Source organism: Numida meleagris, chromosome 19 (assembly GCF_002078875.1).
Source record: "Numida meleagris isolate 19003 breed g44 Domestic line chromosome 19, NumMel1.0, whole genome shotgun sequence".
In the NCBI taxonomy this organism is placed as follows: domain Eukaryota; kingdom Metazoa; phylum Chordata; class Aves; order Galliformes; family Numididae; genus Numida; species Numida meleagris.
The window spans coordinates 7,028,190-7,045,623 of record NC_034427.1 but is presented as its reverse complement, the minus strand read 5'-3'; the positions used below and the strand labels follow the sequence as shown (position 1 = coordinate 7,045,623).

General features: G+C 43.7%; 1 protein-coding gene across 1 annotated transcript in view; it reads right to left on the bottom strand.

Moving 5' to 3' along the window:
• The window catches only part of CDH4 (cadherin 4), a 415,068-nt gene extending 397,640 nt beyond the window's left edge, over window positions 1-17,428 (bottom strand). Inside the window, exons 1-2 of the mRNA XM_021416332.1 lie at window positions 17,342-17,428; window positions 15,410-15,521 (exon numbers count right to left, since the gene is read on the bottom strand). Of these exons, the coding sequence (XP_021272007.1) occupies window positions 15,410-15,521; window positions 17,342-17,395 (166 nt within the window). The 5' untranslated portion in view covers window positions 17,396-17,428. The remainder of the gene's footprint in view (window positions 1-15,409; window positions 15,522-17,341) is intronic.

The following is a 17,434-nucleotide window of genomic DNA, read 5'->3' as shown; positions in this document are numbered from 1 at the left end:
CTCAGCCCATAAATAAAATTTCAATACCTAGGAAGAGCTGCAATACTGTAATGTCCACAATACAAAAACATTGCCAGCTCATTTTGCGAAGCTTCGGGCTACTTGTAGCACCAGGAGAAGATGAATCAATAAAATCTTATCAGTAAAACAGTTTGATTCCTGCGCCGTTAAGCACACGGCCACTTCTATACTTCAATCCCCTCGGGTCAATATAATTTTGCACAGTTAGCCAGTTCTCAGCAGGGAAATGATACTGGTGGATATTTCATATATTCTACACCACTTATTTCAACGTGGGGGATTAAGAAAAAGAAAACCACATTTTTCTATCCGGTTCAAAAATTTGGATCTTTAGCACAGCCTCACATGCTAGAGGTTTCTTACCTCAGCTCCGGTATATCTAGCTGCACTGAGCAGCTCACTAGTACAATCCAATAGTGTGTCCTATTCACCCAGCGCTGAAAAAGAAGCTTGGAAAGTAAAGCAAGTGAAACCTGGATTTGGGCTTTCACCTAAAGTAAATCCAAGGCATAAAATAAGATGTCATTTCTCCCTACTTCAGAAAAATAGGCCCATTTAAACAAATTCAGAAATAAATCCTGCTAGGTTACTCACACGAAAGAAACGGAAATGCCACCAATACAGACTGCAAACCTACCTCCAAAGTTACGGAAGCAATAATTGCCACCTCCAACCAACTCTCGTATTCTGGAGAGGGAACATTCACGAAGAAGCTCTCTCAGACACAAGTCCACTTTCCTTGATCTAATTTGACAACATCCTAATGAAACAGTATAATCCTATTATGGGACCAGTCATGGGTACCACAAAGCGACAGACAACCAACTTCAGCAAGACAGAATCGTTTCCACAAAATGGAAAAAGACCTCATTTTGCTACCAATTACAACTCATCCATTTCCTCCTTTTTTCCTTTTTTTTTTCCATAATGACTTGCCCAACACACAACAGGATAAGAAATACCAGTCCACTGAAAGGCAAGAAGACTTTTCTCCTGTAGTTAATTAAACATCTCTTTTTAAGAACTGACTAAAACGTCCAAACAAAATCTACTGTCCTGCTGTTGCTCTTTTAAAACATTCATTTCCATGAATATGTAAATAATGTCAGAAATAGGAAAGGCAGCACATACGCAGTGTAATTCCCTTACCACATATCTCTTATTAGGAAATAACACAAATGGATTTCTAATATTAGATTTTAATAGTTAAAAAGTCAGCAGGAAAGGTCTAATTGTTAAGAAACAAAGCACACATTTACAAGAAGAAAAAGCTGCACTAACTCAAAATTTCTTCTGTTTTGATACATCACCACAACTTGTAACTTTCTTCTGAAAAAGTTCCATCATTGCAAGTTCTCAGATAGTAAAACTTCAGTGATCTCTGTACTCTGCTTTGCTCCTAAATAATGAAATAAATTGACAAGAATACATATAGGAGGAGGAAGCCTTGTGTGGATAATGCTGAAATGCAGAAAGATAACCTCGTGTATGGACTGCTCATCTTTCTGATACAGTGCAAGCCCCCTAAAGTCAGAAAGCAACATGATAAGATACACAAACTTGGGAGAGGAGATAGAGTGAAACTTCTAAACCTATTGTGAAAACTCTTTAAGCCTGGTCTTGACTTCACGTCAACATCTGGATTAGACAACATCCACTTAAAATATTCTTCATGTTGGAAGCACGATGGCTTTTGCTTTGATTCATTTGACCTTTTCTCCCCTCCTTAACCGTTACTTTCTCCATTCGCCAACAGAGAAAGCTTCTTGGGTTGATTATCAACATTGGAGAGGAGAGGGTAAGTCAGAGCAACACCTGCACTCCAACAAAGAAAGCCAGACCATTTCTGCTATAAGCTGTGATCATGAAGCCCAACTGGAGAGCACAGCAGAGCCGGCTATGCTTTTCAAATAAAGGAAGCCAGCACTGGTCAGTGAGCAGAAAACTTTCTCTCTACCCACATGCTGTAGTCACAGACATCCCATGTCCCAGCTTCCTCGGATATGAACCAGGTGCAGTGACCACAAAGTGCATCCCACTGCCTCACTCCCTGGATTTGATTCCAACCCCGCACACAACAGACAAGAAACATCCCCGTCCAGAGGCACAAAAGGAAATGGATTTCCAGGTACCAGCATTTTGGTAAATCATCCAAAAAGCTCTCATGGCACAACCCTGCAAGCTCAAGCAGGCTACCTTCACTGGTACTACGGTTGCATTATATTCATTAAAAAACTTACAGTATTTATTATCCTGTAATTCTGTAAGGCAAATCTAAAGAAACGTTGCCATGACAAACAAATACTGTGGAGTTTTTATACCAACCTGATCCCCATGATATCCCTTTATTCAATTAACAGAACCTTATTTTATTATGTATCAACTAGAAAATCAAAATATTTTCAGTACTGCTGGCATTAGCCTTGTAAAGAGACAGATGAATCTAAAAATCCTTTGCAGTGAAGCAGAAGAGCTTTGCGTGCAGCCAGACCTCTCAGATGCCATGGTCTGGGATACCATGTTATAAGACTGTAAAACCATGGCCTGTGGCTGCAGTCCAGCCTGCAGAGTAATTTAATCTAGCTCACAAAGAAATGAGGAAAATGGCCTCTGCTGTGCTGAATCAGCAGTGCTGGAAGCCGTGCCACCCTCTATCATTTAGTAAGAGAAAGCTTTGTTCGTAGTGCCAACTCTGTGTAGAGCAACTATTGGGTAAAAGAAAAGACCAGCAGGAATATTATGTGCCAGATTTTCAGTAGATGTAAGTCAGAATACTTCCAATGACTTGGAGTTGCACTGATTTACATCATTTCAGGATTATAAGGATTTACATCCACTGCAAGTTTCTCTTCTTTTTTTGTCTTTTAATTAAAAGAACAACGTAGACTTGGCAGTATTATGAGTATTCAACAGACCAAGGCTTGGGAAAGAAAAAGTTTTGTAAAGCTCAAGAAAAGGAAATAAACCTTTTCATGGTTTAAAAAGACTAAATTAAAATTCACAAGACTTACATAAATTCTGAGCTATACATGAGTAATATATGTAAACATAGACTTCCTCCCCTCAGAGCTACCTAAATGTAACAATGGCAAAAAAATAAAGAAACAGCAGTAGAATGAAAGCTTTGTCCATTCAGTCTGATTATATATCACGAAAATCTATCAGCACAGATGTTATCGCTATTTATGAGTCACAACTCAGGGCCAAAACAAATGCCATGTATTACTTCATCTTACTTTTTCCTCCTAACTGTAAGTGCCAAAAAAGTGACTGCCATGGGAATTAGGAAAAAGCACATGACTGCAAAGAAGCAGGGGGTATTGCTTGTCAGGAAGCAAGCCAACTGGGGCAGAGTTTGGACTGCTGTGATTTCTAAATAAACTCATAACTACTACATAAGGTCTCAGCAATCTCAGAGCAGCTTCTGTTGCTTATTTGCTCACCTGTCAAGGAAAAGCTTGGTAATAAAATAAAAAAGCTCTTTGCCCAAGACCGACTGTGCCTTACAAATGTGCACATATATCATTTATTTCCTCAGCAGAACCACAGGTGACCACGACGGGGAAAAAACAGAAGGAAAGGGAGAATCATTGTGGTACATGAGCTCCTGAGATGGGCAACAGATGTTATGTTGAAGACTGAAAGCAAACAGATCCTTTAGGCATAGCCATGTGAAAAATGACATGCAGTTGCTCTTCAGGCTATTTCTGTGGCACAGTGACCCACTCCAAAGCCAGTTGAGCCTTCAGAAATGCTTCAGATCAGGCTTAAGAAAACAGAATGCTGCTTACTAGTGCAACTTGGCCAGTGTGTTACACACTAACAAAAAAAAAAAATTGTTTCAAAAGGCACACAACTAGAAAAGAGCTTAAAACAAAACAAGCCTACATTCAAGAAACGCGGCCCCATTCCACCATTATCTTTTCCAGCGTTCATCTCCTAGCAGGTGAGTATTAGGCCTCCTGCTTCCAATGAGCCCTATTTAAAAGTGTTCTCCAAAGGCTCCTGCAACTTTAGAACCATTACATTTTATACCTCCCGAGCTATTTATTAGCTGGGGAGGTACTTAAATGACATTCATCAGATACTAACTTTCTTGGAGTGTGTGTTACTGATTTGGGCAGATAACCTTGAGCTTGGCTTTATTTATTTTTAAGACAGCTCTCCCTAGAACAGTAGGTTCTTGGAGTGGGCATCACCTGTGCATTCCTCTTGGAGGTGTGGGTACATACATCACAGTCAGAAACCATTCACAAAGGACCCCAGTGCAGAAATCTCGTCTTCTCATCACATCTCAGTAACACTCATCACTTCTTGAGTTGTCCAGACACACCAGGAACCACAGCGCAGCAGCTGTGAGGAGGCCTCCCAGCACTCAGCATTCCACATCTCTCTGTGCCAGCCCCGCTCCACTTATTTGCTTTTATTTTAAGAAGCACCGCCAATCCAGAGATGTTAAATTCTCCTTCTTACAGTTGCATTGTCAAAGGATGATCCTGCTGCATTAACAGAACTTTGCTTCGTCATCATGTCTCCCAAGGCAATGAAACTTACATTATGAAAGTAAAAGCAGCTGTGCTACTACTGCTCAATTCTGCTGCTATTTAATGGAATACAACCAACATTATACCCACAATTCACAGTAGAAAGAGAAAATAAAACTTTGTTTTATTGAAAATATGAAGGAAAATTATTCCAGTAAAATGCATTGTCTACACTGAGCTTTGATAAAACATCACAGTTAATTCACCACCCAGAAATTCCTGCACAGGCTGAGGCAATGGGAATTCACACATCAGCTCAGCATTAAACCTACTAAACCTCTACTTTATGTCTAACACAAACCCCAACATTTCTGACTGCCCCATACAATCCTTCTTTTGGGGTTTGTAGTCAGGAGGAATCAAACCTATGTGCGCAACTAGAATATCTTGCTTATCATCGGCTATAGCAACCAATCCTTTAACTTTCAATTACTCTTATGTTTCAGACTCCAGGCAAACACAACAAAAATCTTTTAGTAAACTTTGCACAGAGATCATCAATCCAGTACCCAGTTATTTGAACAAGCATCTACAGTGATCGCTAGGTCACTAAACTTCTCCTGAAGAGGGTTTAAACACAGTATCAAGAAATCCCTGGGTGAAATCCAAATATTTTCAATTGCCATCATCCTTGAAGAATTTATCACAAGAATTTATCTTAGCATGACCTATGCTTTCTCCTTTTTCCAAACAACCGTACACATCTTTCTTCATCCCCAACCACCAAAAAACCACAGGACATGGAATCAGCTGACAAAATCTTCATAAAAAGAATTAAAAAAAAAAACAACAAGCTTCTGGAGATGAGTGAAACAGTTGTGTAATTTTGCAAGCCTTCTGTTTTCAAGGAAGCTATGCAACCAGCCACCAATAATCAGCCTCTTACATGACAAGCATACAGGGCCTGAAATGATGACTTTTTTGATTCCTCAAGGAAGAACTTCCACTGGAGGGAAATACTCTGCAAATGGTTTTCCATCTGGAGATCCACTGGCCCTACTCTCTTTCCTCCCCTGAAGCAAGATGCTCCAGAACCAGATCTTGCCAGCAGAGGGAGTTTCCACCCCCAGCACACAGATCAACAAGAGGTCACTAAAAAAAATACCAGAGTTATGGCAGAAGAAATAGAAGAAATTCAACAAAGTCACTAAGTAGTAAGATATTAAACCGTGGGCTGGGCCTTCCAACAAGCTTTATGAATAATATTTAGATTTAGCTGCGTTCCTACAGATGCCAAACAAACAACTTCAAGACATAAAAGACTCAGATTAGAAACCAGTATTGTCATCTTACTTATTTCAATGACTATACCCAGAGCGTAAGCGTTGATGGTTCATGGCCAAAGTAGAAGGATCTATCACATGAGCTCTCCAGCAGTCTGTTCTGAACTAGTTTTGCTCAATGCTTTTATTAACAGTACAGATAAAGGAATGCAGCATATGTTTGTACATCTGTGAATGACATGGAAACAGGGCACAACTGCAGCTCTGTTGAAGGTCAAGAGCAAGATTCAAAACAATCCAAAGAAGTCAGAGATCAGAATCATTAAAAAGAAAAAAAGAAGACAATTCAATGGAAGAAGAGCAAGGTAACCCAATTCAGTAGGATTAATCAACAGTACACATAGAAAATAACTGGGTAGGCAGGAGTTCTTCAAAAAAAAAATTGATGTGGGATGATGAGGATCACAAGCTGAATATGAGTCAACAGTGTCACGCTGTCAAAAAAATATCAATCCTCATACAGACCAAATCAACTGCCCAGGTGAAGTAACCCTCCTGCCTGGTCAGCACAACCAGCCTTGGCACAGGCACACGCCCCAGGGCACTGTGCTGAGCACGATGCTATGGGCTCAAAGGAGGGCACAAATGAGTGGCTCAGCCAACAGAAGCCAAGAAAACATTTTAAATGGGTTGAGAAAAACCAACAAAAAGCAGCAACTGTTCTCTGATGAATAAGACAAATAGCAACAGGTTTAAATTGCCAGAGACCTTCAGTTTAAAAATAAAGAAAAAGAGGGAAGCCAGACATTGCCTGGCTGTGGTCCCCAGGACTGGACCTGTGAAAGCAGCTGGGGACAACACGCTCACAGAGCAGGGAGCAGCAGGCATTAGGCTTCTTGCATTCCTCCAGCCCTGTTCTGCTGTTTGTCCACAAAGCACCATCGAACAGACAGCAATGAGCGTGGGAGGTTCAGTGACACCACAGACAGCTCTCCAAAATCAGCGAGACTTCCCGAAAAAGTCCTGCAGCCAGAAGGATCTGCAGGGCAGGGCTGATTTATAGGGAGTCATCCTTTAATGACTACCTTGACCATACCAGGAAGAAACAGGTTATTAAATTTTATGCTTTAGATTAGCTCCTATCTGCAGTTATTCAAGTGCAACCATTTCTTTATTTTCTGAAACATTCTCAGGCTCACTTGTTGATGTTTTATCTCCAGAAACCAAGAATCCAAATATCATGCAGCTTCTCCTGCCGCACAAAGAGTAAAACACATTTGTTTCGCCAACCTGCCTATCATTATTCCCTAGACTGACTGAGGGAGCTGAGACATAGTTTTCAATGGAACAATTTTTGCAATCTTGACTATTTATCTTTGGGTAATTGCTATATTCATAATTATTTTAAAGACAATTTTGTTTAATAAGGATTGGAATTGCTACTAGACAAAGTCAGTCTAACAGAATTTTAGACTGAAAGCACTTTTTGTGACTAATCTACAAACTGCTACAAAACTGTGATTTATAATAGGCATAGTAATAGCCTTAATGATTGCAGTGCTGCCGGGTATCCATGAAACACACAGATTGGCTCATTTCAAAGTAGAAAGGGCATTTTTTTTCTGCTTCATGGGTGGCCCATACATATCTTCAGGGTCCTTGGAGGAGCTTCCAACATTCCCACTGCGCGTTCCACATACCGGCTGCTATTACCATGCTAATGTTAATAGGCTGTAGTATATGTGACCCTCTGAGCAGCAGCATAACTAGCAGAGTACTGAATTACTGCCACTGGCTCTCTATTACAAAATGCTGGCAAGCGGGCAAAGCAAAAATAATTAAAATTTTGTATTGGAAGGGAGCAGAAAGCGGGAATCTAAACAGGCTGGCAGAGAGAGAGTCTGGAGCCTGGGGTCATAAGGCACAGGGCAGCAAGAGCGACTGCAATTCTCCGCTCCCAACGACAGTGCAGCCCATATGCCAGAACATTTGCTGCTCCTCTCTCCCTCTGTGCAATTACAATTCAAAATTAATAAATAAATTAGCGACAATGAATGTAAGCAAGAAGAATCACAAAGCCTGTGGCAAAAAGAACTCTTGTTCTACCCAACTATTTTTTGTGTTGCGGGAAAACTCACTTGGGGAAGATTCTGCTGAAAGAAGTGAGGCAGCCAGTACTAATGACAAATATTTTGGGAAAACAGAAACTCCATATGTTCCACATTTATTCTACTAAAAATAAAGAGGAAATCAAGAGCTTTTTGAATTTAAGTGTAACATTTCCTTATGCCGGGAGACAAACTATGCCTGAGTTAAGTCTGGACATTAATGGAAGCAAACAGCAGAATAGTGGTCCCTGGTGTTTCAATTATAGTCTCTTTAGAAGTTATGCTTCCAAGAAGTTGCAGAAATACCATTTCCCCATAAGGATCTTTTTTTTTTTTTTTTGGCAGACTGTTGCCATGTTTTTATTTAAAGTTATTTGATCTCCACTTGCAGAAAATCTCTGTTCATCACTAATTTTTCATACAGTCACCTCTCATAGAGCCCTGAGAGCATCTCACCGCAGGGCAGCCAGGGCCCGGCAGGCTCTGAGCATCTCCAGGCACGGACACTCCATGCCCCCCCCCGAGCAGCCAGCTCCCATATTTGACAACCCTCACACCAAAGAAGTTATTTCTCACAAATAAATAGAATTTCTTGCATTTCAGTTTGTGCCTATTTCCTTTCGTCCTTTCTCAGTGCACGGCTGAGCACTGTCTCGCCCCATCATCCCATGAAGCATTTATACATAATGCTAACATCTCCCCGAGACTTCTCCAGGATAAACAGCCCCAGATCTCTCAACCTCTCCTTTCAGAGATGCTAATAAAAACATTTTTGAAGAAAATTTCAAAATATCGCTGTATTCTGGGCAATAAGAACACCATCTGACAGCACCAAAGGCCAATGGCATTTCTGAGCCTGAAAAAGCAAAATCTTGGAGGGGGTCATTTAGACACCGAAAGGAAAACTGAATATGAAATAAAGTGTTCTTCAAATCCTTCAACTAGCACACAGAAGGTTCGCCTACACTAAAAATAGGTACGGATTGAGTCCATCTGTCCAGCATGAATTCCTATTGCAGCGTTCAGGAGCAGGCTCTAGGAGAAATCAAGACTGGAGTCACTGCTAAGGGCTCCTCCTGATTTCCTCATCAAACTGTTCCAAACCTGGAGTCCCAAAACACAAGTAGTGGCCATTGTTTTTCAATCGCTGCCTTCTCGCTTGTGTTCTTACTACCGCATTTACACAAGTGTACAAAATAGGGCATTTTGTTCTGTTCACTTTTGCAGGAATGGCATTAATTCTGAGTAGACCTCTATCCTCAAATGGAAGTGAAACAGTCTTCTTTCCCTATGTTACTCAAATTCATTCTATTATATAGAAAAAAAATATTAAAAAGTTGATTTCTAATTAAATCCTATCCTCTGTACTTTGAATCTCTTCTTACCCTTTAAATGAGACTTTTAAGTACAATCTAAATCATGCCAGCATTCTACGGGCTGTGCACATAGTCCAAGCTACTGCAGAACTAAGTGCCTCACAATCTTCAGTTTGCAATGAAATAAGGTATCTCTAGAAAAATATAATGCTCATTTTCCAAGAGAAAATTAAGGAGGAAGGAGGCTTGCACATGAATATCAATGGAATTAGGCTATGAAAACTAGCATTAGGTCAATGAAAATTAAGCAATATTTCATTGCTGGAATAAATAATTTTCATTTACCACATGTGAAAAACAGAACTTCCAAAATGCTTTCAGCATCTGCTCAGTGAGATCAGAGCTCACGAGCTCTGTCAGCAACAGTCAGCTTCCGAACACAGAAGTGACTCCAAAATTAACATTTTTTTAACCTTAACAGACCTTGCTTTATTGGTTTGGACTTCAAAACAACAGGTATTTCCCAATAAGCAACACATTCACCCAGATCCAGGCATGGCTTACTTCCTAACACCCTTAGCAGAAAAAAAGAAATTATCCATTAGAAATGGTTTCATTTTCTTCCTTAGTATCTATATTTATTTGTTCAGAGCGCCTAATTGAAGCAACTCCATTTTCCAAGAGACAAATTTTCCCCATCTACTAAAAAAAAAAAAAAAAAAAAAAAGAAAGAAAGAAAAGAAGAAGAGAAGCTCTGAGTCTGTTTTTGGAGAAGCAGATTTATTCAGATAAAAATCAGTTGCTTTCCCAGAATGCAGAAAAAAGTAATTTTACTTGGGTTTGAGGAATTTGGTTCAAAGCTCTGAACTAGAAAGCAATATATACAGTTATTAAACAGTGTAAGGGGATTAACTCTACAGAGTGCTATTGACTACTCTGGTCTCATTAACTGGCATTTTATTTAGATAAAAACGTCAACTTCAACATCAAATTTCTGTGCCAGAAGTTGGATATGAAGAACAATGTTGAAAATGAATATGCATCGGCAGTCACCCCAATCTGTGGGGGCTCTTCCTGGGGTCTCCCCTGCAGCTCATGACTGAAACCGTGAGGTTGATTTGCACCAAGAGGAACCACTTTTGGGAGAAGTTGTCCTGTGGAATGGGAGAAGGGTTTGCTGAGAAACAGCTTCACACGAGCACGTACAAACCTAACGCAGAGAGCTGATGTCTCTCAGCCTCCATTTACTCCAAGAAAGGAATGAAAAAAGGTTACGGGTAGAGTTCTGGGTTCCCTACTTTCAGATTTTATTATGGAACTGTGTAGCTAATTATGTGTACAATAACTTCAGTGGCTGCTTTTCATGCAGAATCACAAACCAGAAAATAACGAAAGGCTCCTTTCAAGCCCCGAGCAGCTTGCAGAAGGCACTGGCTGCAGCAAGGCATCCATGCTGCAACACACCGAGCAACCCTACAGAAAACTGACAGAACCCCAGAACAAACCCAGCATCCCCTCAGGATTTTTGCTTCCTAAGAACGCCCAGACAGCCCCAGAGGGCATTCAGAATACGGAATTCATGGCAGGCAGATACCTATGGATTCTACCCACAAGAGAAGTGGGAAACCATGCACACGAAAGGGCAGTGTCCCCGTTAGCCAACTCACATACTGCAGATACAAGCTCCCTGTCAACAGCCCCAGTGGATCCCGGGGCACTTGCTAGGTTATCTGTTACTGTAGGCATTTAGCAAAACCACCAGCTCTTCTCCTGGAAGCCTTACCTGCATCACTCTTTCTGTCGGGGCCAAGTGTCATGTATGCAGCAGTATTTTGTGTCTGGATGACCATTTTCAACTAGAACTGCCAGCACATTGCCCTAACACAATCTACAGGACACATTCAGTTTCCTCCATTGTCTTAGCCACAGGAATGCAGTCCAAAAGCAGGTACAGTACACATCCCTACAGTTACTGCCATGTGAATTACTAGCAACCAGCCTCAAACACAGCTTGCACCGGGGTGTTTGCTCTACCCCTTCTGTGTTTTCTAAAGATTTGCAGCCCTCCTAAGTCTTACTGTTGGAGATGGTGAGGGCAGAACAGTGGAGGTGCTGAAGCTGCTGAGGGGAGAACAAAAGGCTTCAGCCACAAAGAAGAACATCCTGCTTTTAAGATACAGTTGAGAGATGGCCTCCATGGAGAATTCATTTGGAAAAAAAAACAGTTATTTCAGTAAAATGTACACGTTTTACTTGTTTGTAAACAAGATGCATGACAGCGAAAACCACAGTGTTCAGTCAGTTATGTTTTCATGCACTTGCCTGAAGTTTGGCTACCTTTGCTTTCACGCATGTGCTGAAAGCAGCACAAGCTGGCACAGCTCATTCGGAGTGCTGCACAGAAATAAACCGTGCTTCCACACGCTCCTACCCAAACGCAGCTGCCCACACAAGCGGAGTTATCCTGCTACATTGGTACAGGCACTATTTAAGATGGGCAACAGAAACATGAATCACTGCAGATGAAGAGAAGCAAAGAAAAACAAAAAAAAAAGGGCCGTATGCCTCCACTGCTTACGCTGCCTCTTGGCTGTAGGGAAGGCTACGAGACACACAACTAGCCACGATGGCCAGTTGCCATGGTCTCACCAATGCCAGTAACATTTGAACTTCTCATTTTTCAAGATGACATTTTTGGAATCTTTGAGGATCTTAGAGAAACAGTCAGTATCGGGAGCGTCAGTCCACCGTGTACAACCGTCCCGCATACCACCTTCAGCATCCTGCTCCTTGTGGCCCTTTCCCTACAAGGCCACCTGCCCACCGCTCCCATTCACACGAGCAACAGCTCTGGAACAGATCCCTGAGTCAGTCCCAAGCTGCTCTCCGTGCAGCACCGCGTGTCATTGCTCCCCACCTCTAGAGAGCTATGTTCTCACCACTTCAAGTTCATATCAGTAATTAAGAAAGAGGAAGAAGACACCTGAGCTGTAATTGTCCTCAGTCAGACAGCAGGTTTGAGATTTTTCTCCTAAGGCTAAGGAAGAAAACAACCAACCATCCTATTTTAAACATTATCATGCACCAGTGATCAACGCTCTGTTTATTATCCTCCAAACAAAAACAAAGACAAAAATAAACTGATTTTACTCTGCTAACTATTGTTGGGAGATGCAAGGATGGCATTTCTGAGGAAGGTATGGGCTCCACAAATTAACTCAGCTAATACCCCATCATCAGGATACATTTGGCAGTGGTGTGTAGTACGTGGTATTTGTGGCCCTATTGGGGAAAACTATTTTAAGTCTAATTAACATAAAATTTTTAGAATGCAAATGCTTTTCATTTATACATAAAACAAAATGCCATGACATTTCTCCCATCCATTTATCATAAACAAGTTAATTACTGTGTAACAAATAGCTCCTGCTAGAATCTGTATGTTTTGAGGATGTTAAAGAGCTGACTCAGGCGAATAAGACAAACCACAATGTAGTAGTTAATAGCTTATAGCATACTTATAATAAAACAATGACTCTGTAAAAGCTCTTGTTGTCAAATTAAGACTAAGCTATTTCCATTGGAATAAGTCAATTATAAGCAGCCATGATCTGTTTAACTCAGTTCAAACCTAGAGTACTTTAGGCACTTACTTTTACACACTCACCATGCTGCTACATTTAGAGATGGTTACTAGCAAGCTTAAAAGAGAAACCAGTTGTAGGACCACAGTGTATCCTCCAACCACACAGCAGCTGAACTTCTCAACACCCAAGGCTGACCACCTGCATCACATCTGCCCAAACGATGATTCAGCCAAGGATGAACTGTCCCCGGGTTCCCCCTCCCTCCTTCCCAAGGATGAAATGGTTCTTACACAGCACACAGATTTAGGGTTTTTCCAACGGGACTCCCCTGAGAGCAATTTAAACTATATATACACCCCTTTTCCCCAGAGCCATGAAATGATTGTCAGGTGAATCCGTACCTGCTTTTTTGTATTTTTTCAATGCAAACAGCCCCACTTGGCCCGAAGATGAATTACTGAATGCTGATGAATAAGATGGTGGTAGCTGGCAGCAAAGCTTTGCGTGGTAAGATGGTGTGAAACAGTACATATGTCAATCTATCAAACATGTTAATGTAAGCAATCTGAACCCATTTTTGGTCTGATCTATTGTACAATACTTCACCCAGATGGAAGAATGAGATAAACATTTTATGCCTCAGACGTATCAAGTGTTAGGAAGTAAAATTAAACCTAAACTGGAAAACTACCAATTTTACATGCTAAAATATATATAAAGAACAACACAAGCACGAAGAAGGATTTATGCAGCAGATTTTCTCCCCCATTATCCTACAAATTAATTAGATATATTTGTTTCCTCTGATAAACAGCAGCATTTATTTGGCTGCTGATTAGAAGGTGTAAAGATGATAGCTCACTTATTAGCAAACACAGCATTTGCACTTTTTTTTCTTCCCCTTTCTCCTTTTTGACAAAATTCCTACAAATCATGTCACTAGGGACAATGCTACCAGGACACAGATCTTACAGTGGGGCAATATCTGGGGGCCAGTTCAACCCCCAATGAGCGGCGGTTTCACCACGACTAGTGTAAAACTACAACTGGACCCTAAGGATAAAATTAGCGTTCATTAAATATATTTTTTCATTCAAATCAACTTGACAGCCTAAATATAATTTCACATTTGAAGGCGGTCACTTGCAACAGAAATGAAGTGACAGCCACTCTGCTGCCTTCAGTCACTGCTGAGCAGACGTGCTCCATCCCTACCGCCCACCTACACAAACACGCACCGCAACACATCAAGCACTAAACGCAAAGAAAACAGTCCTCCAAGCAAGTGTATTAATGACAGGATCTTCTGGGCTTTGGAGGACGCTGTGTACCAGATGACTTTCAAAGCTAAGAAGTGTTGAAAGTACTCAGTTTACAGACTGACCTGGAAGACCTTGCAACTTACAATTTGGGAAAAATTGCTACTAAACATGTAAACATTTGGTACCACGCCTCTAATATTTACTGCTTTGTTATGCTCTCGGGTTTGTCTGTGTCCAACCCCAAGCTGGCTATCTTTCAAACAGCAAATAAATTCCCCAACATCTCCCAGCTGATGCCAGGCCAGTCCAGAGAATTCTTGAACAGCAAAACAAAGACAATCAGGCTTAGAAACAAAACTGATTGCCAACTCATGTAGAGAGAAAACATCCAGCCCTGGATTCCACTGAAGCCAGAAAGAACACAACTCTCTGTCTCCCTAGAAATCGAAGTAACAGAGCAGGTGGTGGCTGTGCAGGAAGACAGAAACGCCAGCTTTCTGAGAGAGGAGCGTGCATGCAAGTAAATGCACTCAGGAGAAAGTAGCGAAGGGTTTGCAATCCCTTGTGCAGGGTATGGGAACCTGTTGTGCTCTTGATTCCTACAGCACACTGTGTTTTAAGAATTGCTGCAGCATCCACTAGTGGCTGGCGATTTAACTTAAGGAGGGGGCTGGGAGGGGGAAGGGATTTTGATCTTCAAGAAAAACAATGATTTTCTGCATCATGCAAATACAAAGTTTAATTATTTTTAACTTGAAAGGGAGACAGATCAATACACAGGAAAATCTATTGTTATTTGGATTACGAAGATGTCTCAGAGTTTACAATCACAAAAGTGGTTATAATCCTCCAATTACTATAGAGCTAATTGGTAGTTTCTTTTTGCCTGTGTTTTCATGTTGTCAGTGGGGCAGTAATGAAAATGAATGCCACATTTGTGAACAGAATGTCTGTAGGCTTGTTTACCACATTTCCAACAACAACGTCTGCTTTATCAAGCATTTCAAAGCAGAGATAATTTAAGGACCTCAGAATTTCATACATAAAAATACTTTCTAAAATATCAAAACGCAGAGTCCCTTCAGACAGGGTGGGAGTGGGAGACTTAAAAGTGAAGTGCTGACCTCGCATAGCACAGGCGAGCGATCCACCTGAAGCAGACAGCACGTGAACTTGGAGTGATTCATCTGCATTCAAAACCGCGCTCACGTAAACCACTTAGTGTTTCATCCTCCTACAAACATAATTCTGCAGACAATTTCACCATCACAACCAGCATCTGCAAGTCTCCTTTCACCTCCCCAAGTACAGTTATTGCAGCGCCTATTAAGCATTTTATTCCACTTACCTTTGAGTAGCTTCTGCCCTTCCATGATATTCTGGGAGACGAACGCTGTGTAGTCTTCTTCTGAAAAGCCAGGCTTGCACGCGGGTCTAACTGTAAGATCCCCATTGAGTGCCTGCAAAATCAAAGAAGTAAGACACACACCGTGACTTCTGAGGTTTGGTACAACGCTTTGTGCACAGCAATGAGGTGCTTTGCACAGGCAAACTCGAACACTAAAGCAGCGTGCAAGTAGCAACCATCTATGCTAAAGTGTCTGTCAGTTGGAACGGATCCATACTGTAGCTGCAAAAATAAAAAGGGCCAGAAACTAGTTGCCTGACTACAATAGAAAGCATTGTTTGTAGGAAGGCTGGATATTGGGCACTGTCAGAAGAGGGGAGGAAACAAAGAGCAGCAATTCATCAAGCGAGCAGTGCTCACGCCGGAGCCACGCAAAGGCCTGATGCTGCAACATCCAGATCGCTGAGTCCTGCTACCGAGAACAGGGGCAAGCCCCAGGACTGGAGGAGGAGGACCCCAAAGCTCGCAGCTGCCCCAGGAGCCTGCAGCCCACGACAGCCCCCTCCTTCCCCGCACCAGCCTTGCAGCCGCTGCCTCCGTGCCACCCGGCTCTGCCCGTGCCCCAGCTGCAGGGGGAGGCGGAGGGACGGCCAACTGAAACGTAACAGTGCCATCTAATAGCGCAGCCCCGCACACAACCTGCCGGCACCCAGGGGCAGCACCCGGCTCAGCGCTCTGCTGCTCTGTCTCAACTTTATGCTGTGCGGCAAGAAGCGCTCCTGCTATGGGGGCAGGTCAGCGCAGCCGGAGGGACGGAGCGCGCCTTCCCAGCACAGACGGTCCCAGAGCCCTCTCGCTGGGAGCACGCGAACGGGCTGTTTGCACATAGCGAGTGCCCGGTGACTGATGCACAAGCAAGTGCTGGTGACAAGGGATTTTATTTCTGGTGCTCCTGAGCTAGCCACGGCGCGGCTGAGCGGTGCGGGCTGCGCACTGGTCCAGCAGCGGTGCAGCCAAGGGACCGGAGCATCACTTGCACAGGAAAGCGCTACTCCGGGCACACACCTGGCTCTGCGCTTCCCCCAGCACCCGCGGGCAGTGCTGCATTACAGACAGACAGAGGGAAGGGTCCTTTCGGCGCAGCTCAGTAAGCAGAACGCAAAGCGGCGGACTCCGCGAGAACCCCCGCTCGGGCGGCGGATGGCAGCGGCTGCACGGGAAGCGCGAGAAAGCCGCGGCTCCGCGGGCTCTGCCCGGCGCTGGCAAGATGTTGCCGTTAGAAAACATTTCAAAGGAGCTGGCTGAAGGGAATAGGCTCCCAATCCGAAATCACCCCACTGCTACGGCCGCGCTCGCTAGACGGGAACGCAGCGGGGCCCCGCGGCTCAGACGTGGGACATGCCCCGCGCTGCACCGCGGCACGCGGGCGGAGAGCGGCGGCGGCGCCAGCGGGAGCCAGCACCGAGCGCTGCGGCCACGCGCGGGCACTGGCGGTGCGCTGCGGGCAGCGCTTCAGCGAGGGGGGGGGGGGAAATAAAAGAAAAAGCAGCAGCCAACTTTTCAGCCCGTCAGCCCCCAGCGCGGCTCGGCCCCTCGGGCTGGCTGAGGGTCGGACGGAATAAAAGTTGGAGCCGGCGGAGCAGGGCGGCTGGGCAGCGGTGCCGCCGGGACGCGTCGCCACCCCGAAGTTTGCCCGGCGGTGCGCGGGGGGAGAAGGGGGATGAGTTCCAACGGCACCGCCGAGACACGGGATTTAAGGCGAATAATAATTAATAGTAATAAAAAGAGAAACGGGAAAAGCCGCAGAGAGCCGCGGGAACGCGGCTCCGCTCCCACACCCGAAGTTGCCGCGGCTGTCGGGGAGCGGGGGCAGCACGGAGGAACGCCGGGCTACTGCCTCTCCCTCCCGCCCGCCGGGGCCGCCCCACTTACCGCCGCCGAGCCCCAGACGAGCAGCACCAGCAGCAGCCGCGAGCCGGTCCTCATCGCCCCGGCGGCGCCCGCCCGCCGGGCCGTGGCGGTGCA